Source organism: Catharus ustulatus, chromosome 16 (assembly GCF_009819885.2).
Source record: "Catharus ustulatus isolate bCatUst1 chromosome 16, bCatUst1.pri.v2, whole genome shotgun sequence".
NCBI lineage: Eukaryota > Metazoa > Chordata > Aves > Passeriformes > Turdidae > Catharus > Catharus ustulatus.
Window position 1 is genome coordinate 14,880,911 of NC_046236.1, and position 25,043 is coordinate 14,905,953.

Below are 25,043 nucleotides of genomic sequence, written 5' to 3' on the forward strand. Positions count from 1 at the left end.
GCCTTGGGGAGAGCCCTGCTGGGGTTTGCTGCTGTTCATGGGATGGGTTTCACCCCCAGACCTGCAGGGTTGGGGAGTGTCACTGGAGGAGATGGTGGCTCCCTTCATTCCCACGATGTTTGTTGGGTTTGGGATGCTCCATGGCCGATATTTGCCTTCCCATCCCACAGCCCCAGAGTGGGGCTGGCCCAAAAGCAGCTGCTCCCTCCTGGCAGTGTCCAAGGCCGGGCTGGACAGGGCTTGGAGCAGCCTGGGACAGCAGAGGGGTGGCACTGGATGTGCTTTAGGATCCATCCCAAACCATTCCATGATTTGATCCCAGTTTCTTCTCTGAGCCCCCATGGATGACTCCTGCATGTCTGGTTTTTGCTGCCCTGCAAAACATCAGGGTGGGAATTGCTGCAGTGGGAGGAGGCTCTGGGATGCCTTTCCCAGGGTGTTTGGGGCACGTGGAGGATGGGGCTGTGTTGGCGTCCTGGCACTGCCACGACAGCAAATCATCACCTTCATCACCCTCATCACCTTCCTCACCTTCCTCACCTTCACCACAGGAGGTGAAAACTGGGAGAGAAATCCTGGAGATGATGAGCTGGGTGCTGGATGATGGATGGATGGATGGATGGATGATGGATGGATGGATGGATGGATGGATGATATCAGTGGATATCAGTGCCTTAACTGGCTCTAGGAAGGAATTTTCAGGAATTCTCACCAATGTGCCATTTCATGTCTTTTTTTTTTTAGAGTACAATTCTATCACACAGAAATACTTGACAATGAGAATAATTGGAGGTGGGACACATTTCATTTTGGCAGAGATAAATTGGTGCTTCCAGACGTGGGGTTGGACTTCACCTGTCCAAACAGAGCTGTGTGCTCTGCCTCTCCTGGAATAATCCAGTATTTCTAGGCTGGGATGGAGGAGAAAATGCAAAATACAGATTTGCATGGTTAGGTGGAGCATGTCTGCTCCAGAGGATCCAGGGAATGGGTTCCAGGTGGGATCCCAAGGATCTGCTTTGAGCTCAGTCTTGGGTAATTTGGTAAAATCCAGGGATGTGTAAAATGCAGCCATTGGTGAAAGTGCCTAATGGACAATTTTGGTACCATTTTGATTTTTTTGCATGTGATTAAAACTCCAAAGACCTGATGGGATGTTAATCACCATTTTTCCATTTTTTGAAGCTCAAACTGTCCCAGTTTTGGTAAAAATCCAGCCCAGCTCGTGGCACTGCTGATCCACCCATGGCTGGAGCAATCAGTGGCACTGCTGGGCTGTCCTGTGCCACTTCCCAGGGCACTTAAATCTCTTTGTTTTCTCCTTCATAGAAGTTATTAATTTTACAAACCCCCTTTTCACGCAGTTTGTACTTGGAGAAGAACAACACAACCCCAAATCTTCAACCCCCTAAATCCCCATTGTGTGAGATATCTGTTCTAGGGCAGTGGTGTCTGATTTCCCCCAAATTAACCTTAAAAAGCTTTCAAGGTGTTGTATGTTTTAATCCTTCCATTAAATTTTTTTTAACCTTCCATCCAAATTTTTTTAACCTTCCATTCAAATTTTTTTAACCTTCCACCCAAATTTTTTTATCCTTCCATCCAAATTTTTTTAACCTTCCATTCAAATTTTTTTATCCTTCCATTTCAATTTAATTCCAGCACTCCCCCCACAATTATCTCCTCCTTTCCTTCTCGTTGGCCCTGCAGGATGGGAATCCCAGCTGCTGGAGACAGGATTCCTGGGAATCTTCCTGTGTCCCCTCTGGAGCCTGTCCCGCCTGCCCCAGGGCTCCCCTCCCTCCCGAATCGTCATCTGCGCTTTCCGCTGGCTCATTTTCAGGATCATGCTCGGGGCGGTGAGTTTGAATTCTCCTTTGGCTTCTCCCAGGTGGCAGCAGCAGGGATGTCCCCTCCCAGCTGGGAATGTCCCCAGTCCAGCCTTGGGTTGGAAAAAGTTTCCTCAGGATCTCCTCAGCTCGCTCCTGGTTTGGTTTTTGGGGAGGAAAAGCGAAATTCCCAAGGAAAAGCAAAATTCCCAAGGAAAAGCAAACCCATCCCAAACTCCAAACCAATCCCAAACCCCAAACCTATCCCAAACCCATCCCAAACTCATCCCAAACCCCAGACCCATCCCAAACCCATCCCAAACTCACCCCAAACCCATCCCAAACTCCAAACCCATCCAAACCAATCCCAAACCCCAAACCTATCCCAAACCCATCCAAAGTCACCCCAGTTCCATCCCAAACCAATCCCAAACCCCAAACTCATCCCAAACCCCAAACCCATCCCAAACTCCAAACCAATCCCAAACCCCAAACCTATCCCAAACTCACCCCAAACCCATCCCAAACTCCAAACCCATCCCAAACTCACCCCAATTCCATCCCAAACTCACCCCAAACCCATCCCAAACCCATCCCAAACTCCAAACCCATCCCAAACCCATCCCAAACCCATCCCAAACTCCAAACCCATCCCAAACCCTTCCAAACCCACCCCAAACCCATCCCAAAATCACTGCAAACCCATCCCAAACTCACCCCAAATCCACCCCAAACCCAGGGTGGGGCAGCCCCAGCTTCTCAGGGGAGCAGGGATCCCTCCTCCCTGCTGGGATATAACAATATATAACATAATAAAAAATTAAAATAATAAAATAACAGAATGATCCCTGCTGGGGATAACTGGGGAGCTCTGGGCATCAGGGGTGCAGCAGCACTTTGGGAAAATGGGAATAAAGAGGGGCTGGAGCTGGAGCAGAGCATCCCAGCCATGTGGAATGAGTTAGGGAGGGTGGCTGGGGCACTGAGCTGAGACATCCTGATTGCTTTGTGCAGGAAAGGCTTCCAGAGTGGAGTGGAAAAGCAGGGAGAGGGGATTTAAAGCACATTACCACTTTAATTTAAAAGTGCCCAAAGCAAGGAAATTCAGATTTAAAGCTGCCAATCTCTGCCTGGCTGCTGCAGGTGCTGGGCTCTGGGTCCAGATGGCTCCTGGGGCCAGGAGCCCAACCCCAAATTCGGGTTTGTCCCAGCCAAAGGTCCTTTAATAGCTGTGTGCTGGAATCATTTCGTTATTTATGGCAGAAATGGATTTTTCTGTGATCATCTGCCCTGGGTGGTGCCCTCAGAACCTGCAGGATTTGGGATGGGGTCGCTCAGGAAGGGTTTTCTCCCCTTTATCCCCCCTCTGCTCCTCCTCACACCATGCAGAGCTTCTGAGGAGGAAATTAAGGAAATTTAGGGAAACCCAGAAGTGTTTTTTCCACTTGGGATTTGTGACTTGGCCGTGCCTCCCCTTGCTCTGCTTCCTGTAAACAAAATTTCTATTTTTTTTCTTTTTTTCCAGATTTCCCTCTCTGTCCCAGTCCTCCCCCTCCCCAAAGCTGTTCAGGAACATCCCCAGAAGTGGCTGCAGGGCAGAGGAGCTGGGAGCAGATTTTGGCAGGCAGAGCCTCAGAAAATCATTTCAACCCTTTGCTGTTTCAAATCTGCACAAGAGAGATTTTCCCCTTTTGCAGGAGGATAAAAGATCATTTAAAGTGACAGTTTTGAGGGAAAAATAATGCAGGAAAAATTATAATAATCAAATTTTTTTTCCCCTTAAATTGACAGCTTCTTCCTGTGGATTTGCCCATCTTTCTCCCAATGTGTTTTCACAGCAAAAGAATCAATTCCTCCCAGATTATTTACACACCACTTGATATTTAATATCTTTTTAACAGTTTTAAATTTTCTTTGCTGTTAAAAACTGTTTCTTTGAACCCACTGCAGCAAATCCTCTCGTGGTTGGTGTAAAACTTCCTTGTTTTGTTTTATTTTATTTTATTTTTTTGTATTGGAGCCTGTTAAAAGTGTCAGGACGTGGGTGGCATTTAAAGGTTACAGGGAAGGGTGGGGCTGTGATTAGCTAAGAAGGGAGATGATAAAAAAAATAAATAAATAAGGAAGCAAACAGAAAAACAACAACAAAAAAAAAAAGGTGGAATTTTGGGATTTTGGCCAGGCAGAAATGGAGCAGGATGGAGATGTCACCCTGGTGCTGCCCATGCTGGCCTGGAATGAACAATTATTCTAATTAGCCTGATGACATGAGCGTGGGTGGGAGGGAAGAAAAGGACTTTTCTTCTGCTCCCTGCATGGGAATTCTTGGAAAATGATGTCTGCACTGTTCTGACCTTTGCTGGCCCAGCTGCAGCTTCCTCCTCCTCTTCCTCCTCCTCCTGGGCAGCAGCACTTGCTGTTCCCTGCTGCCTGCAAGGGGCAGGAGCCAAGGATTCCACAGAGGTTTAGAGAATTTTATAGAATTGCACAGAATTTTACAGATTTTTTAAACAGAATTTTACAGGATTTTACAGATTTTTTTTTACAGAATTTTATAGAATTGCACGGAATTTTACAGATTTTTTTTTACAGAATTTTATAGAATTTTCCAGGATTCTACAGAATTTTATAGAATTTGGCAGGGTTTTGCAGATTTTTAAATAGAATTTTACAGGGTTGTACAGCATTTTGCAGCATTTTGCAGCATTTTGCAGCATTTTGCAGCATTTTGCAGCATTTTGCAGATTTTTGCAGAAATTTACAGGATTGTACAGAATTGTACAGATTTTTACGGAATTTTATTGAATTTTGCAGGATGTTGAAGGATTCTGCAGGATTTTCCAGGATTTTTCAGGATTCTGCAGGATTTTACAGATTTTTGCAGAATTTTACAGAATTTTGTAGAATTCTGATACCTGATATTCCCCTTTAATGTCCAACCCTCCCTTTTAATTTTTAATTCTTACAGAATTCAGTTTCCCCCCTCCCATTGCTTCTTTCATATTTTAAAATCTAATTTCATTATCAGCAAACCCACAGTTTGTTTCTATCAAACATTTTTTTATTTCCCACCCATCAATCAGTGGAATCCTTCCCATTGATTCTTTCATCTCTCAGTGCTGGTTTTATCCCAAAGATAAATCCTTCATTCCTCTCATTCCTCAAACCCTTCCAGGGATGGAAATCCTGAATTTTTTTTTTATTTTTCCATGGGAGAAGCAGCAGGAATTGAATGCAGAGGGAACATCTGGTTCACACCTTTGCTTTGCACCTAAAAACCAGAAATTCCCTAAAAAAATCCAAAATTGGGATCCAGCTCATCCCTCCTGCCCCTGGGGGATTTTAGACCCCCCCAGCTAAAATTGGTTTTGTTGAATTCCTCAATTTCAGCTTCTTCCAACCCTGAAATAATTTCATTTTTAGATTTCACCTTGGGAAGCTCCTGGGGTGTGAATTTGTCTCAGGGTTTGGCTTTCCCACTTTTCCTGTGGGTGGGATTATCTCTGGAAAAATCTTTATTTATAGCAGGAGCAGAATGAAAATCTGGAATTTAGCTGGGAATTTTGGGGTGGGGTTTTTTTTTGTACAGGAAGGGCTTTAAATTGATTCTAAATTTACAACGTGGGTGCCCCATTCCCCACCCTTCCCTCTGGGCTGGGATCAATGGGGAATTTTGCAGCTTGAGTCACCAAGCTTTTCCTCAGCTTCCCGTGCCACTGGCCTGTCTGTACCATTTTTTTCAGAATTAATTTTGGGCTGAAAAAGTCTCAAAGAAGTGCTTTGTTCCTCCTTGACACTCACTCCAGGGAAAAAAGGAAAAAAAAAAATAAAAGAGGAGAAAAAGGAGGAAAAAAACCAAAAAACCCCGTGGAAAATCTGACATCTGCATTGTAGAGAAAAATCAATAGATAGGGAGGAATATAATTATCCCCCACTCCTGAAGGAATTTTTCAGATATTTTTTGGAACAGTGACTCATATGGGCTTAGGGCTTGAATGACATTTTAATTATTCTGCTGCTTTTTTTTTTTTTTTTTTTTTTTTTTCCCTTTGAATCACCCAAGTGGAGCAGCCTGGAAGGGGCAGGGCTGGGGATGGGGATGGAGCTGGGGCTGAGCCCTGAGGATCCCTGATGGATCCCTGAACAATCCCCTGGATCTCTGATGGATCCCCCTGGATCCCTGGATTTCATTTGTTGACATCCTGTAAATACAGGAACATTTTTCTGCTTTGGGAATGTTGTTATCCACCATTAAAATAAATCTAAAAAAACCCCAAAAACCAAAAAACCCCCCTGGATCCCTGATGGGTTCCTCTGGATCTCTGATGGATCCCCTGGATCCCTGGATTTAATTTCCTGGCATCCTGTAAATCCAGGAACACTTCTCTGCTTTGGGAATATTTTATTCCAGCTGGTGGATGAGGGCAAAGTGTTTGCAGGAATTCTATTATCCACCATTAAAGTAAATCTTAAAAAAAAACCCTGGATCCCTGGTGGATCCCTTGGATCCCTGATGGATCTCTGGATTTCATTTGCTGGAATTCTGTAAACACTTTTCTGCTTTGGGAATGTTTTATTCCAGCTGGTGGATGAGGGCAAAGTCATTAAACCCAGGAATTTTATTATCCACCATTAAAGTAAATCTGAAAAAATCCCTCTGGATCTCTGATGGATTCCCTGGATCCCTGGATTTCATTTCCTGGCATCCTCTAAACATTTTTCTGCTTTGGGAATATTTTATTCCATATTCCAGAGCAGGGTTGGTGGATGGGAGCAAAGTCATTAAACCCAGGAATTTTGTTATCCACCATTAAAGTAAATCTAAAAAAACCAAAAAACAAACCCCAAAAAACCCCTGGATCTCTGCTGGATTCCCTGGTGGATCCCTGGATTTAATTTCCTGGCATCCTATAAATACAGGAACATTTTTCTGCTTTGGGAATATTTTATTCCAGAGCAGGGCTGCTGAATGGGGACAAAGTCATTAGATCAGGAATTTTGTTATCCACTATTAAAGTAAATCTAAAAAAAAAGAACCTAGATCCCTGATTGATCCCCTGGATCCCTGGATTTCATTTGCTGGAATTCTGTAAACATTTTTCTGCTTTGGGAATATTTTATTCCAGCTGGTGGATGAGGGCAAAGTCATTAAACCAGGAATTTTATTATCCACCATTAAAGTAAATCTAAAAAACCCCAACCTGGATCCCTGATGGATCCCTGAACAATCCTCTGGATCCCTGGTGGATCCCTGATGGATCCCTGGATTTCATTTATTGACATCCTGTAAATTTTTCTGCTTTGGGAATGTTGTTATCCACCATTAAAGTAAATCTTAAAAAATCCCTCTGGATCCCCTGGATCCCTGGTGGATCCCTGATTGATCCCCTGGATCCCTGGATTTCATTTGCTGGAATTCTGTAAACACTTTTCTGCTTTGGGAATATTTTATTCCAGTTGGTGGATGAAGGCAAAGTCATTAAACCCAGGAATTTTATTATCCACTATTAAAGTAAATCTAAAAAAAACACCAAACAAACTGGATCCCTGATGGATCCCTGATGGATCCTTCATTTATTGACATCCTGTAAATACAGGAACACTTCTCTGCTTTGGGAATGTTTTATTCCATATTCCAGAGCAGGGCTGCTGAATGGGGACAAAGTGATTCAACTAGGAATTTTGTTATCCACCATTAAAGTAAATCTAAAAAAAATTCAAAAAAAACCCCCCAAAAAACCCCCTGGATCTCTGATGGATTCCCTGATGGATCCCTGGATTTCATTTCCTGGCATCCTGTAAATACAGGAACATTTTTCTGCTTTGGGAATATTTTATTCCAGAGCAGGACTGCTGGATGGGGACAAAGTCATTAAACCAGGAATTCTATTATCTAAAAAAAACACCAAACAAACTGGATCCCTGATGGATCCATCATTTATTGACATCCTGTAAATACAGGAACATTCTTCTGCTTTGGGAATGTTTTATTCCAGAGCAGGGCTGCTGGATGGGGGCAGCAATTTTATTATCCACCATTAAAGTAAATCTAAAAAAAAAAACCTGGATCCCTGATGGATCCCCTGGATTTCATTTATTTACATCCTGTAAATACAGGGACATTTTTCTGCTTTGGGAATATTTTATTCCAGAGCAGGGCTGCTGAATGGGGGCAAAGTGATTGCACCCAGGGATTTTATTATTTATTATTAAAGTAAATATTTTTTTTAAATTCCTAAATGTAATTTTCTGTGAGAAACTGGATTCAGTGGATTTCAGTCTGGGTTTAATTCCCCTCAGTTTGGGGAGTTTTTCAGGGCCAGGCAGGTGCAGCCTCCCCATCCTGCCCCAGGAACTGAGCCCATATTTCATCCTGGATTTAATTCAATCCATCCCAAACATTTGCTGCTCCTCCTGCTGTAAATTCCTGTGACAGGGACCTCAATTCCCCCTTCCCAGGCTCATTATCCTGACCCCAATGTCCCTGCAGCCAGCAGTGGGGAATTCACAGAATTTAATAGAATTGAGCAGAATTTAATAGAATTGAGCAGAATTTAATAATCCTGCTTTGAGAGCAGGGCCAGGGAGGTGAAGGGGCCTCTGCTGGTTCACTTGGCCACCTGGATGTGGCCTTGAGCTCGGTTTTAATTTTAATTCCTGAGAAATTCCCAATTTCTGGATGTGCCTGGTGCTCAGAGACCTTTCCCAGCCTCAGCACTTCCAGCATTTTGGGATTCCTGCCTCAGAGAACACAGATTTTTTTCTGTTTTTTTGTTGTTTTTTCTTTTTTCTGAGATTTTTGTTCTTGTTGCTTGGTCCAAATTCCTTGGGAAAAATGGGAAATTCAGGTGGCAGTGTGGGAGTGAGCACTGATCTCAGTGCTGAGGGTGGGAGTTTTTTATCTCTGATTTAAAAACTTCCCTGAAAAAAAAAACTTTTCTGAAAAGTAAACAAAAAAAAAAAAAAAACCAAAAAAAAAAAAACAAAACAAAAAAAAAGGATGAACTGCCTAAGTGAGTCACTGCAGGGAAAAATCAGAATTTTCAGAGCTGCTTTTCCCCCCTCATCCTGGTTTTAATTGGAGTTTTAATTATCCCTGGTGAGTAACAGAGCTTGGAAGGGAGGAGGGAAGGTCATCAAGATAACTGTCCTGGTTTAATATCCCAAATTCCTGCCCAGAGCTTCCTCCTGGAGATGCTATCAGCAGATCCTGGAATTTTGGAAAAGCTGGGAGTGGAGAGGATGTGCTGAGGAAATCCCTGCAGAGAAAAAAAAATATTTAAAATAAATAAATAAATTTTTAAAAATTAAAATCCCTTCTGCATCCCTTTTGTGCCAGGCAGGAGTTCATAAATTCTGCATAAATTCTTCATAAATTCTTCATAAATGCCCAGACAGATAGACAGCCCTGGGAACTGGATAATCCTGGATATTCCTGAATATTCCTGGATATTCCATCCTGGGTATCCCTGAATAATCCTGAATATTTGTGCATATTCCTGCATAATTCTGGATATTCCTGAATAATCCTGGATATTCCTGAATAATCCTGAATATTTCTGGATATTCCTGAATATTTCTGGATATTCCTGAATAATCTTGGATATTTATGGATATTCCCCAGGTCTGGGCACTTTTGGAGGGTCTCTATTTGGAATTTGGAATTCCTTTCTGCTTCCAAAGATGTTAAAGTTTATTTAGTGCTGTGAGTGAGGATTTGTGAGGTTGGAGCCCTTCCCAACCTGTTCCAGTTCTGGGAATTGGGGTGGAATTCAGAAATCCCAGAAAATCCCCAGAAATTCCCAGAAAATAATAAAAAAAAAATCCCAGAAAAATCCCAGAAATTCCCAGAAAATCCCCAGAAATTCCCAGAAAATAAAAAAAAAATCCCAGAAAAATCCCAGAAAATACCCAGAAATTCCCAGAAAATCACAGAAATTCCCAAGAAAATCCCAGAAAAATCACAGAAATTCCCAAGAAAATAAAATTTTAAAAATCCCAGAAAATCCCCAGAAATTCCCAGAAAATTAAAAAAAAATCCCAGAAAAATCCCAGAAATTCCCAGAAAAATCCCAGAAAATCACAGAAAATAAAAAAATCCCAGAAAAACACCAGAAAATCACAGAAAATCACAGAAAATAAAAAAATCCCAGAAAAATACCAGAAATTCCCAGAAAATCACAAAAAAAATCCCAGAAAAATAATAGAAATTCCCAGAAAAATGACAGAAAAATAACAGAAATTCCAAAAAAATTCCCAGAAAGTCCCAAAAAAAATCCCAAAAAATCCCAGAAAAATCAGAAAATCCCCAGAAATTCCCAGAAACTCCCCTGAGGAAGGCATCCCCATCCCAACTGGGGCAGACAAACACCCCCTAATTGTCCCCAGATGACAGAGCTGCCTCAAACCTTTTGACTAGTGAAGCTTTCCTCAATTTGGGGACGCTGTGATCCTAATCAGGGACCTGTGTGGGACATCAAAGCCAGCCCTGATTGCTTCCTGCTCCAGCCCAGGTGTCTTTTCCTGCTCTGCCCCACTGATTCCATTCTGCTCCTCATCTCCCAGGCAGAGAAATTCAATCCCAGCATTGCTGCCAGCCAGCTGGGAATGTCCCCAGAGGTTTGGAAATGTCCCCAGAGGTTTGGAAATGTCCCCAGAGCTTTGGAAATGTCCCCTCCTGTTGCTGGTGCAGGTGGGGCAGAGCTGTCAGCACAGCAGCCAGCTGTGTTTGGGGCTGGCAGTTCCTTCCCCTGCCCCTCTTTTGTTCCCCATAATTATTTTAATTGTGTCTCTGTGTCCTCACAGCTCTGCTCCTTTTTCCCCAGGCAGCAGAGATGGGGAACACTTGGGTTTGGGTGTTAAAATTGGGAATTTTGCTGGGTTTTGTGTGTTATACCAAGGGTTATCCCAGTGGATTTTTCCCCAGGGATGCTGGAGGTGATTCCAGAGCTGCCCAGAGCTCAGGGGCTTCTCCCTGGGAGGGGAATTTGGCATTTCCAGGATCTGTGTCAGACTGGGCAGGGCAATCACTCAGATCCTTTCTGTTCCCTGCACCCTGCCCTAGGTCTCATTCAACAGTTTAACCACAGGATTTGGCACCTTGAGGCACCAAACAAAGTCAAATAAAAGATTTGTGATTCTATTTCTGCCCTTTTCCCCCCAGGGGCTGATTAAAATCCGAGGGGATCGCTGCTGGAGGGAGTTAACCTGCATGGATTATCACTATGAGGTGAGTGATGTGCACACAAAACCTCTCCTGGCTGCTTTGATTTTGTAAAATCATTCCCCTCTCTGTGTTTTCCCTCTTTATCCAGCCCCTGGCAGCCAGGCCATGTCCCTGTGCCAGCTGGGTGATGCTGTTTTTCCCAACCACAGTCCTAAAAATCCAATTTCCCTCCCCATGGTGGATCCAGGAGCAAAGCTGAGCCTCACTGAGAGCCTGCACTGCAAACCTGCTGCAGGCCAGGGGCACAGAGGAGATTTTTGTGGTGTTGTTCCTGCTGGCATCCCCAAAAAGTGACCACTGAACATCCCTGTCGTCCCCAGGGGTTTATCTCTCTGATTATTGCAGTGATTATTTTGATTTTAAATTTGAGGTTTGTTGGTTCTGGGTTCTCCTCTCTGCTTGCAGAGGCTCCACTTCACTTCTGTTTTTACATTTGGGTTTTATATAAATGGTGGTGAAAAGGAAAATGCTGCACCCATGGCTGGGATGGTGAAGGGAAGGATCCTGGGGGGATTTTCCCTGCCCTGGGCTGAGCTCACTGCAGGGCTGTTGTGAAGCTCTGCTCTGCCATCCATGGCCATCAGATATTGGGGAACACAAATCACAAATTCAGGAGGAGCTGGGAAGGGGCTCAGCTGGAGAAAAGGGGGAGCAGGGGGGGTTGTGGCTCTGCAGGAGGGGACACCAGGGGATTTGGGATCTGCTCCAGGAACAGGGACAGGAGAGGGAACAGCCTCAAACTGCTCCTGGGGAGGTTTGGATTGGATTTTGGGGAAAATCCCTTCCCCAAAGGGTGTCCAGGGCTGCCCAGGGCAGTTTCCATCCCTGGAGGTGACCAAAAACCACATGGATGTGGCACTTTTGGACACTTATAGTGGTGGTGGTGTTGGGAATGGTTGGATTTGATTTCCTTAAAGGTCTTTTCCCCAAAAGGGAGGTCAGGCATGGAAGGGCTGCCCAGGGCAGTCCCCAGCCCTGAGGTGACCAATCCACCTGGATGTGGCACCTGAGGACAGTGAGGAACACTCCTGGTGTTGGTGATGATCTGAAAGGGCTTTCCCAGCTTTAACAGCCCCATCCCTTCATGAAACAAGATTTTGCAGCTCCAAAAAGCTCTGTGTGCTTTCTCAGCTGTAAATCTCCTTTTCTGTGTCACTCTCATTTACTTTCACTGGGGTTTCCCCCCTCAGTGTGGGGCTGATCTGTCCAAAAACCTCCCTTGGCTCTTGCACAGCACCAAGGATCCAACTCCATCCCCAGGAAAATTTGGGATGAAAAGCCCCTAATCCTGAACAGGGGGGTGGCTGCAGTAAATTCTCAATTTTCCAGGCACCTGGCAGCACTCAGGGAAAATCCAGCTCTGCTGCTGACCCCAGCCCACAACAATCAGCCCCAATAATCCCAAATCAGTGCCAGCACCAGTCCTGGAGCCCAGAGGGATAATTGAGACCATTCCTGTCAGATCCATGGGGCAGGATCCCCAGCCTGTGCAAATAATTGGGAGCAGGGCAGGGGGCAGGACTCCTTATCAATATCAATTATTTTAATCCCCACCAAAAGAGGCGGCGAGAAAAGGAAAATGAGAGAGGCCAAGCTTTGTCCAGCAGCAAAAATGGAACAAAAACACCAAAAATCTGGGATTCACCTACTGGATCCAGGCAGAGGGAGGGAGAAAAGGGGGCTGGAGGCACCTCTGGGAGGCAGGGAGGGAATCTGCTGGTGATTAGGATGATAAAAGTGGGGATTGGAGCAGGTCAGGGATGGATTTGGGCCAGATGGATTTGGGATGTGTGTTGGCCACCCCAGCTCTCCTGCTGCATCCAAGATCTACATGGGCTCCTGTGCCAAGAGAATTAATGGGAACACATGGCCTCCATCCCTGCCTGCAGGATTTATTTGTAGTGGGCCCGTGGAAAAGAACATTTCCACTCTTGTCAGGAGTGGTGGGTGGAACAGCCTGGTGGTTAAATGGTTAAATGGGTGATTTTATTTTTATTTTTTTTTCCTTTTTCCCTTTCTGCTGGGCAGGGCCTTCATCCCAGGGTGCTGGGGCTCTCTGTGTGCTTTGGAGAGGGGAATGGCATGGTTGGCACAGGAGAGGGATTTTCCTCCCAGCCTGACCCTCCTGGAGCAGGAGAGGGGTGAGGGAATGGGGAGAGGATCCAGGATCTGCAGGAGCAGGGTGAGGGAATGGGGGAGAGGATCCAGGATCTGCAGGAGATGGGGAGAAGATTCAGGATCTGCAGGGGAAGGTGAGGAAATGGGGAGAGGATCCAGGATCTGCAGGAGATGGGGAGGAAATGGGGGAGAGGATTCAGGATCTGCAGGATCTGCAGGGAATGGGGAGAGGATCCAGGATCTGCAGAAGGGTGAGGGGATGGGGGAAAGGATTCAGGATCTGCAGGAGAAGGTGAGGGAATGGGGGAGAGAATTCAGGATCTGCAGGAGATGGGGAGAAGATTCAGGATCTGCAGGGAGAGATGGGGAGGGAATGGGGAGAGGATTCAGGATCTGCAGGAGCAGGGTGAGGAAATGGGGAATGGATTCAGGATCTGCAGGGGGAGAGAATTCAGGATCTGCAGGAGATGAGGAGGGAATGGGAGAGAGGATTCAGGATCTACAGGAGCAGGATCTGCAGGGAATGGGGGAGAGGATTCAGGATCTGCAGGAGAAGAGGAGGGAATGGGGAGAGGATCCAGGATCTGCAGGGGGAGAGGAGGGAATGGGGAGAGGATTCAGGATCTGCAGAAGGGTGAGGGAATGGGGAGAGGATTCAGCATCTGCAGGGAATGGGGAGAGGATCCAGGCTCTGCAGGAGCAGAAGGCTTGGCTGCAGCACCAGGCACAGCTGGAGCTGCCTGGGCTGAGGGTTGGGGGGTTCCTGGTGGCTCTGCAGCCCCAAACTCTGATCCCAGCTTGGCAAGGCAGCACCAGCAGGGGGTTTGAGCTCCTCTCTGGGTTTCTGTGCTGTGCAGGCTCCAGGGTGAGCGTGGGGCTTGTCTGGTTGGGATCCCTGAGGTGAGCTGGAGTCTGTGCCCACACCACCCTGTCCAGATGGACACACCTGGCTGGCACCTGGAGCTCCTGGAACCTGCCATCCTTGGGGTTATTTATCCCTTTTTGGGGTTGCTTGGAGGGCTCTTTGCCCTGCAGGAAAAAGGAGATTTCCCTCAGTGGGAGCTGGGCTGGTGCAGCTGCTGCAGGGAGAAGCTGCTCTGGCTCTCAGCTCTGCTTGGCACCAGGATTATTCAGATTTATCTGTGGACACCAGGCTTGACAAATCCATGAGCAAGGATTGCAGGCTGGAGCTGGAATTCTGCTTGCACTGGCAGGGATCCCAGCCTGGACATCCCAGCTGCCAGGGCAGGCAGAGCAGCCTCAGATCCTGCCTGGGCTGAGCCCGTCCCCAACCCCAGAGGGGTCAATCCCAGAGCCCAGCAGCTCCATCCCCTCTGCAAACTCTGCCTTGGGAGGTTTTGAGCCATTTCTGGAGCTCCAGGACATCACCCAGCTGGGCTGGAGCAGCTTTCCAAGCCCTCCCAGCAGGGATTTGAGCCAGGATTGGGATGGGGGAGCTCCTCCTCCTCCCAGGGACTCACATTCCCTTGCTCCAGGCTTTATCTGGGGCTGGCACAGGGACATTTCAGAGCCCAGGCACTCCAAAGGAGCCTCTGGGGGCTGCTGGAGGTTTTGGCAGAGCAGCTCAGAGCCCCAGAGGGGGTTTGGAAGGGGCAGCTCCTGCTTGCCTGGGTGGGATCAATCCAGTGATGCATTTTTCCTGCTGGCTGCCAAAGTGCTGCTGCTCTTTAATTCCAGACAGATACCTTGGAAAATTCAGCCACCAACTGGTGGGAACAGCTGTGGGAGCAGCTGCTGGGGCAGGAGCCCTGCTGGGCACCAAATCCACAAAAAGCAGAGCTGCTGGACACAGCCATGGTCCCTCCTGGGGACCCCAGTGAGCTGGGGACAGGCAGGGCTGGAGCACCAGGAGAGGCTGGAGGAGCTGGGAAAGGGGATGGAGAATTCCTGAGGGAAATGGGAAAAGGGATGGGGAATTCCTGAGGGAAATGGGAGAGCTCAGCCTGGAGAAAAGGGGGATCAGGGGGGGTTTGTGGCTGTGCACAACTCCCTGCCAGGAGTCAGGGATTTGGGATCTGCTCCCAGGAACAGGGACAGGACACAGGGAACAGCCTCAAGCTGCTCCAGGGGAGGTTTAGATTGGATTTTGGGGGAAATCCCTTCCCAAAAAGGCTGTTTAGGGCTGCCCAGGGCAGTCCCCATCCCTGGAGGTGACCAAAATCCACATGGATGTGGCACTTTTGGACACTTTCAGTGGTGGCAGTGCTGGGAATGGTTGGGCTTGATTTCCTTAAAGGCCTTTTCCAACTTGAATTGATTTTTCTGAGGCAAAGGGATAAAGGGAAAACAAATCCTGGTGAGAGTTGGAGATCCAGGATTTGCTTCCCAAAAATTGGGAGGATTTCCCTGATCCAACTCAGCCCCACCTGAGCCCCAGAAGTGTCACTGCTGCTGAGAAAATCTTCACCCTGCACAGCCCCAGAGTGTCCTGGCAGGGAGAAATTGTCCCCAAATCCCCTGGAGCTGCCAGGCAGAGCTCTGGGATCCTGGAGATGCCCTGGAAGCAGCACAATGGATTTTGTGCCCTGCTGACTGATAACCCAGCTGATAAAGAAGCCAAAACTGCTCCTAAATGCCTCTCCTCTTCTCCCTCCTCCCCCCTGGATTAGAGCTCGTTAAGCTTTTCATCCAGCTTTTTGCAAGCCATTATGAAAGAGAAAGTAAATAATATTTAGCAATCTGTTGGGATGAATCAGAAAATGAGCTGCTTTTGTGAGCCCGGATGGCTCAGGGTGGGCTGGGTTCCAGCAGTTTTGCATGGCTGGAAGGGAAAATGTTCCTAGCAGGGAAGCAGGTGCTCAGATTTCGTGCTGAAAATTCTAAAGTTGCAAATCCAGACTGAAGGAAGTGGTGCTGAATTAAGGAGAAAACAGTAATTACTGCAGGAAGTCAGCGTGCAAATAATTTGGGGGGGATCTTTTTGTTGGTAATGTCAGTAATTATATTGTGAAATATTGATGGAGCAGCCAAAGTTTTCAGTCCTTGGAGCTGTGCCAGGGCCTCAGCACCCTCAGAGGGAAGGATTCCTTCCTAAATTTATTTAAATGCAGAATAATTAGTGTCTCTGCTCCTTCCTTGGTGCAGGCTGAGAACTTGGGGGGGGTTTGCTGCTGGATTTTGCTGCTGACATGGGGACAATTCCCAGATTTCCCCAAAAATCATTTGAGCAGGGACATTTTGGGATGTCCACTTTGGCTGTGAGCTCAGGGCCATTCCAAGAGGCTGGAACAGGGACATTCCTCCAGGGAAGTTGTGTTTGAGTTCTGGGCAAGGAGAGCAAGGAGGGAGCAAAGTTCTGTTGTAAATACAATTTATTTTCACCTCCTGCTGCAAAACCAAACTCTTTGGGTCAAGGTGAGTGGTACCAAAGGAAGAACACGCTGGGGCTCAGCTGTTTTATTTTTTTGTCCTCAATTTGTCAGGAGTTTTGTGAGCTGACTTTTGCAGGGGCAGAGCTGCAAAACCTTGTCTTTATTCCCATTGCTTGGGGGGGATTGGAAGCTGAAATCTGGGGCTCTCTGCTGGGTTTTGGGGAGTTCCAAAAGCTGGAGGAAGGGCCAAGGGCTGAGCTGGGCTGGGATCAAGGGAATAATGAAATCCATCATAGGGCAAGTGCTTGGAGCAGTAAAATTGGCAGATAAATGTCAGCAGCACATCAAAAGCTCTTAGGCTGTGTCTGGACTGTGTATGGGGCTCTGCAAGACGAGCTTGATCTCAGATCAATCTTTCAGATGAATTTTTTCAGCTTTTCAGATGAATCCCAGGTCTCTGACGTGGATTCAAGGCATCTTGGAGTGCAGTTTGCTGGGAAGTTTTGTTTTGTTTTTCCTGCTGCTCTGGAGGTGCCCATCACTTAAACAGGGACTGGAAATGCTTTAAAACTGGGATTTGGGCTTGGCTTGGAGGGTCTGCCTTGCTGGGTCTGCACAGGTCAGGTTTGCTGGCAGAGATTCAGGGATGTCACTTCCAGCTGAGCTCTTCTGGGAAGGAGGGCTGGAGACCCAGGGTTGGGAGTTCTGGATTTTCCAGGGTTGGGAGTTCTGGATTCCCCAGGGTTGGGAGTTCTGGATTCCCCAGGATTGGGAGTTCTGGATTCCCCAGGGTTGGGAGTTCTGGATTCTCCAGGGTTGGGAGTTCTGGATTCTCCAGGGTTGGGAGTTCTGGATTTCCAGGATTTGGGGTCCTGGATTTACAGGATTTGGGGTCCTGATTTCTCCAGGATTTGAGATCCTGATTTCCCCAGAATTTGGGGTCCTGGATTCCCAAGATTTGGAGTCCTGGTTTCCTCAGATTTGAAATGCTCATTTCCCCAAGACTGGGAGTCCTGTTTTCTCCAGGATTTGGGGTCGTGGATTCCCAAAATTTGGGATCCTGGTTTCCCCAGGATTTGGGGTCCTGGATTCCCAAGATTTGGAGTCCTGGATTCCTCAGGGTTGGGAGTTCTGGATTCTCCAGGATTTGGGGTTTTGGTTTCCCCAGATTTGAAATGCTCATTTCCCCAGGATTGGGGGTCCTGTTTTCTCCAAGATTTGGGGTCCTGGATTCCCCAGGATTTGAAGTCCTGGTTCCCCAAATTTGGGGTCCTGGTTTCCTCAGATTTTAAATGCTCATTTCCCCAGGATTTGGGGTCCTGGATTCCCCAGGATTTGGGATCCTGGTTTCTCCAGGATTTGGGTTCCTGGATTCCCAGAATTTGGAGTCCTGGATTCCCCAGGATTTGGGGTTTTGGTTTCCCCAGATTTTAAATGCTCATTTCCCCAGGACTGGGAGTCCTGTTTTCTCCAAGATTTGGGATCCTGGATTCCCCAGGATTTGGGATCCTGGTTTTGGAAGTGCTGCAGACAAGCAGTGCTTTGGAAAAGAGGAAGAGTGTCTGGTCAGGGAATTATCAAAAGAAAAGGTGGAGCTGCAAAGCAGCACCAGCAAAGCAGCACCAGCAAAGCAGCATCAGCAAACAGCCCCATTTGCTTTGGGCTCAGGAAGGAAAGTGAATGTGGGCAGGTGCTGAGGGAGAAACTTCCCAAAGGAGAATCATGCAGGAATTTCTGCAGGGGTCTGGAGTGCCAGGACACAGGGAAAGGCTCCCAGTGAATGGGAGATGGGCAAGGAATTCCTGCCTAGGAGGGTGGGGAGGCTGAGATGGAATTCCCAGAGCAGCCCTGGCTGCCCCTGGATCCCTGGAGTGTCCAAGGTCAGGTTGGAGCAGCCTGGGACAGTGCAGGACCCATGGCAGGGGTGGCTCTGGATGAGCTTTAAGGTCCCTTCCACCCCAAACCATTCCAGAATTCCATGGAAATTCTAAATTCCAGTGATGATCCCTCCCAGACATGGCTTCCATGGGCAGTGGAGCACCAGGATTGGGGCAGGATTTCATTTCTGTCTTTGCTGCAGCTCTGATCTGATTTTCTCTCTGTGTTCCTTGCCCAAAATTATCTGTATTTCCCCAAAAACCCCTCCTGGCCAGGTGGCACTGCTCCCCTCAGCTCTCCACCACCACAGCAGGATAAACCAGGGAAGGTTTCAGGATATTCCCCCCCTGGGGAGGTTTTTGGGATCAGCAGCAGAGCTCCCAGCCCCACTGCACTGCACTGGGATTGTGCCAATCCCCTCCCAGCAGTAACACAATTCCTCTGCCTGCATTCTTGGCTGCTTTTCCTACAGATTTGTTTTAAGCTTCCTGAACACCTATTGGGTTTCATCTCTTCCTCACACCCTCCCACTGCTCCCCACTCCTTTACAGACCACCCAGGACCCTCCTCACTTCCTTTCAATGTTCCCTTTTCCTCCATTTGATCTTTTTCCAATCCTAATGGGATTAATCCTCACTTCCAGCTCTCCCTGCTCTGCCCCTTTCTGTGGCTTTTTCTCCTCCAGGGGCAGGAATGTTGGATCCCATCACATCCCTGTGTCCCCTCCAGGGCTGTGGGGAATAAAACTCAGCTCCTGGAACCTGCAGGAGGTTTGGCACCTTGGAAGGTATCTGGAAATTAATTAAATTATTTAAATTATGGATTGATGAGCCTGTTAATGAGGTGTTTTAACAAGTGCAGAGAGGAGGAAGATGACAAATTTTGGTGCTTTTTGGAAGATAAACCAGAGGGGGAGTGGCACAAAAGGGTTTCCCAGTCTTTGGCAGAATCATGGAATGGTTTGGGTTGGAAGGACCTTGAAGCCCTCTGGGAACCTGGGATCCCCCACCCTCCCAGGGAAGGATTTTCCACCAGATCTGTTTTCCTTTCAGAGCAGACAAAGCCCAGGGGTGCTGTTGGCAGCTCCCTGGTTTATACAAAAATCTCTTGGTGCTCCTCCCTCATCCCAGAGTGTCCAGCCCTGGGTTCTCCCTGTGGTCAGAGCCCATCCCCAGGCCATCAATCATCTCCTCATTCAATCATCTCCTTTAAGGAGAGTTGTTTTTCCCATGCATTCCCTCCTTCCTCAGTGTTTGTAGGGAATTTTTTCCTCATTCCCTTGGATTTTTCCTCATTCCCTTGGATTTTTCCTCATTCCCTTGGATTTTTCCTCATTCCCTTGCCTGAGTTCTGCATTCCTAGTGGTGGATGGGGGTGCACATCCCTTCTTCTCCTTCTTCTCCTTCTTCTCCTTCTTCTCCTTCTTCTCCTTCTCCTCCTTCTTCTCCTTCTCCTTCTCCATTTTTCTTTTAATTCTTTCTCTTCTCCATTTTTATTTTAACTCTCCTTCTCCTTCTCCTTCTCCTTCTCCTTCTCCTTCTCCTTCTCCTTCTCCTTCTCCTTCTCCTTCTCCTTCTCCTTCTCCTTCTCCTTTTCCTTCTCCTTCTCCTCCTCTTTTTCCATCTCTTTCTGGTTTTTTTTTCCTGGCAGTAAATGTGGTGACCAGTCCCATTTCTCTGGGTGACAATCCTGGCACAGTTCCTGCAGAATTTGTGTTTGCCCCATCCCTGGCAGTGCCCAAGGCCAGGCTGGATGGGGCTTGGAGCAATCTGGGATTCTGGAAGGTGGTGGGGTTGGAACCCAAACCATTCCACAATTCCACTATATATATATTTTATTATTATTTTTTAAAATTTTTTATTTTTGTCGTGTACCCAAGGTTTTAAGCTCAGCTGGAATTTTTATTCCCCCAGAATAAATCAGGGCAAGAGTCCAGCATGGGCAGAACCTTCCCTGTATTTGCACAGCTCCAATCCCCAGGTCATTCCTGCCCTCTCCAGACAATCCCTGTGCTTTTAGATTTTAGATTTTCCCTGCTCTGGTTGCAAGTGCAGCTCTCAGGCTGTGGCACTTCAGTGATCAGGGGCTGATCCATCCCCTCCTTCCCAGAGATCAGGAAAAACTCCATGGATTTTTTATTTTATTTTTTATTTTATTTTTTATTTAATTTTTTATTGAATTTATTCCATCTTCTGAGTGCTCCCAGCAAGCCCTGGAATCTCTACAAAAAGAAGAATCCAGGCTTGGGGGAGTTAATTTGAAATTTCTGCTCCAAAGTCGTGTGTGCCAAAGTGACCTTTAATCTTGGAATATAAATCACTTTCCAGTCCCATTATTCCTAAAATCCTACAGGCTTGCAAAGGCACAAAAGAAGCCTTTGTCTCTTATTAATTTAATTTATAGGTTAAAGTTTCAAATCAGTGGCAAGCCCGAGCTGATTTAGTGGGCACTGCAGGAATTGCTGCTCTGGGAAGAGCAGAGAGGGGGATGTGCAATTAGGAGCTTCTCTAATTAGCTGGAATAGCAGATAATTTGCTTCTCATTTGTGGAATGCATTCTCCAGAAAAGCTGGGAGAGGAACTGGGTGGGGGATTGGATCCTTCAAGCCTAAAAATTCCCCAGATGAGGGAAATCAGGTGATGACCAAACCCCTTTGGTTTTTAATTCCAATTTCATCATTTAGCCAGATCTTCATGGAGCTGGGTTTGCCTTTCCCTGAGTTATCCCAGGAGCTCTTGGGCACATCCAGGAATGTAAATTGAATTTTTTTTTGCATTTTTTACCCCATTCCCTGCAGTGATGGAGCCAATCCCAGTGGATTTTGTAGGGTGTGCTGTGACATTCCTGGACATCCACACATTTCCCTGGAGATTTTTCATCTCCCTCCTTTTTTTAGGGCCTGCTGGAGATTCCAGGCAGGAATTTTTAATCCTGGAAGAGTGGATGGAATGATTTAAATTTATTTCTCCTGCTGTTACAGAAGAGTTGCCTTTGATCCCAAAAAAAAACCCCCAGAGAATTCACTTTTTTTTTCACTTTTTTTAGATCTTTTATTTACCTTGGGCTCAAATCCACCAGCTGGAAAACTGGGGATCATCTCCAGACCTTGGGCTTCTGGAAAAGGGGAATAAAAACCCTGAAATCCTTCCTGGAGCTGGGTTTGGGTGTGGAATCAGGAATTTCCACAATTCTTGATGAGGTTCTGAGTTTGTGCCCATGGGAATATTGGATTTTTATCCAAATATTTGACTTTTAGCCAAAATTTGCTGTCCTAAAAGCATCTTGGGAAGAATTCCTTGCTGGGAATTTTTCTTCATCCCAATCCTGAGAGTTACAGGTGGGAGTGAGCAAGAATTAACTCATCATTGAATATTCCACATTTTGAATTTTTATGGCTTTGGAGAACCCAAAATCATTTTTAAAAAAATTAAAAAATAACAAAAACCACCCAGAGCTCTTGGATTCCTGACTTTTACCATGAGGAAAACTCCAGGATTTGCTGAAAGAATTTATTGTAGGAGATATTGGGAGCTTTGTCTTGTTCCATTCCCAGCTTTGATGGATAAATCACATCCCTGCTGCAGGGATGTGTGACAGCAGCTGCTTTTGATAAACTCCAAAACGTCCCTCTCCAATAAACCCAACACAAATTTCACCTGGCAATTTGTTGTGGGTTGGCGAGGTTTAGAAATTTTTCCCATTATTATGTTAAGCTAGCCGGGATGGCTCTCCTATTAGCCGTTAAGAGCTGGAGATAAAGGACTGCTGAAGCAATGATGGCCCATTAGGGAAAGGTGGAGTCCTGCTTTTGTGTTCCGCAAGTAAGAGGACACTGGGGGTAGGAGAACACACAGCTCGCCGGCCGAACTGGAGGAGAGAGGTTCCGTTTCTCCTGTTGGGATCAGGCTTCTTGGATTTGGACTGCTAAAGCTTTCTGCTAGCTCTGAACAACTGGGAACTGGGACGCCCACGGTGAGCAGAGTTTCCTTCCTCTCACCCTTTTCTTCCACCTGGGGTGGTGAGGCCACCTGGCCCCCTCCCCTGCCCCTGCAGCAGCCGCGACTAAGAAGCCGCCCGCCCTGGTCCATCGGAGAGCCATCGGTGACTGAAAAAGGGACTGGGACTGAATTCCGTTCTGTTCTGTCACTGTTTTTTTTTCTTTCGTATAGCTGATGCTGTTTTTGTTTGTCTTATAAATATTTCAGTAAAGAACTGTTATTCCCAACCTATACCTTTTTTGTGCCTGCGAGTTCCTGAATTCCCTTTTCCTGGTAATACTGTCCCTTTAAACCGGGACAGATCTTGGCGCCCAACGTGGGGCACGAGGTTAAGGAATAACAGTTCTTCGGTTGCCTGAGACTGTTTTTTTTTTGTGTGTGCTAGCAACATGTGGTCCAGTTTAATCTGGTTTGGGCTGCACGTGTTCATACATGTATATCTCCCATTTGCAAACCCTTACATAAGCATGGGCCCTGTAACTAAGGCTACTGTAACTGTTATCGAACTTGCTTTATGGGTTGATAAGGTGAGGAATTCATGGATTTTTAACTTCCTTTGGACGGCGGGTACATGGATTCAGGGATACCACACACTAAATGCATGTTTTTGGGATTACTTTAATAATGGCACCTACTGTGAGGGAATAACACCAGGGGAAATTTTCTCCCAACCCCTCACCCAAATTTTTGGGTCTACCCCACCAGTTTTTGAAGGGTTCAGATTTCCTCTGAATGCTAATGATATCGTACAGTGGCTGGTGTTACTGATAGGCTTGTCCTATTTAACATTAAGAGATAACGGGGGATTGAGCTGGATAACAACTCTGATACCTACTCCAGGGAATAGGGATGCTGCCACAGAGCCTGACCCTGCCCCAGAGACTAGGGATGCGGCCACAGAAACTGACCCTGCCCCAGAGACTAGAGATACTGCCACAGAGCCTGACCCTGCCCCAGAGACTAGGGATGCTGCCACAGAGCCTGACCCTGCCCCAGAAACTAGGGATGCGGCCACAGAGACTGACCCTGCCCCAAAGACTAGGGATGCTGCCCCAGAGCCTGACCCTGCCCCACAGCCCATCTCAGAAAGAAACCAGCCGGAGTGGGTGGGGCTTCTAGTGAAGGAGATACGTGAGATGGGCCAGATGATGAAGGAGTACCTCTCCCCAGCTGGTGACAAGCCCTGCCATAAAGGGGGAGAATCCAGTGATGCTGTAGTGGAACCCATAGGTGTTACATCTGCCCAGGGTCCAGCTGAATTGCAAGGGCACTCACAGCCAGCAGCAGTCGCCCCTGTAGAAACTAGGAAGTCTAAAATGAAAACAAGGCACCTAGACAAAGAGGACCAGAGAGGAGGGCCCTCACAACCAGCAGGGGAGCCAGAGGTTGAAATCATCACTGAGTCCCTGTCTTATGAAAATCTCCGCAATCTGCGGAAAGATATTGCACGACGGGGCCGGGAGGCTTTGACAACTTGGTTACTTCGGGTCTGGGACCTTATGGGTACAGGTGTGCACTTGGATGGTACAGAGGCAAGGAATTTGGGATCCTTGTCCCAGGACTCAGGTGTGGACCAAATATTCGTAAGGGAGCCAGGCCCACTTCCCCTCTGGGAGCGGCTTTTAATGAGTGTAAGAGAGAGGTTTGTCAACAAAGAAAGAATGCAGGAGTACCATAATAGAATGCATTGGAAAACCGTTGAGGAAGGGATTCAACAGCTGAGAGAGGTGGCGGTACTGGAGGTACTCTTTGGGAGGGATGGACAGCATGACAATGACCCTGACAAGGTCAGGTGCACAGGGCACATGCTGTGGAACCTGGCAAACCGAGGGCCATCTCAATACACCACCTTCATTGCAATGATTAATGCTGATGAGCACCGAGAAACAGTGAGCTCTGTTGCTAACAAGCTTAGGGATTTTCACAGTATGATGAATGGCGTAGTGCAGGCCCAGGTTTCTTCCGTGGTCCAGGAGATGAGGGGGATGAGGGAGGAGATCAGGGAGGTGAGGGGGATGAGAGGTGACATAAGTGAGATGAGGGAGGAGATCAGGAAGATCAAAGCAGCACCAGTGCGAGCCTCATACCCCAAGGTTACAGCCCCACGCCCCTCAGCTAGTGGAAGAGGGTACACCCCACGAGCTGACCTATGGTTTTTCCTGCGTGACCATGGGGAAGACATGGGAAAATGGGATGGGAAACCCACTTCTGTCTTGGCAGCACGGGTGCGTCAACTCAGGGAGGGAAATGCTAACCGAGGGAGCTACACTAAAGTGAAGGTAGCCTCAACCTCCCATGACCAAGGTGCTGGGCATTACAGAAGGGAGGATGATCTGTCAGACCCACTTGAAGGAACCTCCACTATGTATGTTCAGGAAAGGAGTAATAGCCAGGGCTAGAGGGGCCCTGCCTCTAGCCAGGGAGAGGCACGGGATAACAGAGTCTATTGGATGGTGTGGGTCCGATGGCCTGGCACATCAGAACCACAAGAATACAGGGTATTAGTTGATACTGGTTCACAATGCACTCTAATACCATCAGAACATGTGGGGGAAGAGCGTGTTTCCATTGTTGGGGTGACGGGGGGATCACAGGAATTGTCTTTGCTGGAAGCTGAGGTGAGCCTGACAGGAGAGGGGTGGCAGAAACATCCGATTGTAAC

At 47.1% G+C, this 25,043-nt stretch overlaps 1 protein-coding gene across 3 annotated transcripts in view; it reads left to right on the top strand.

The window, feature by feature from the left end:
• The window catches only part of LMF1 (lipase maturation factor 1), a 138,991-nt gene that overhangs the window by 35,722 nt on the left and 78,226 nt on the right, over positions 1 to 25,043 (top strand). For all 3 annotated transcript variants that reach the window (XM_033074316.1, XM_033074317.2, XM_033074318.1), the window contains 2 exons: positions 1,711 to 1,859; positions 10,993 to 11,058. In XM_033074316.1, the coding sequence (XP_032930207.1) occupies positions 1,711 to 1,859; positions 10,993 to 11,058 (215 nt within the window). The remainder of the gene's footprint in view (positions 1 to 1,710; positions 1,860 to 10,992; positions 11,059 to 25,043) is intronic.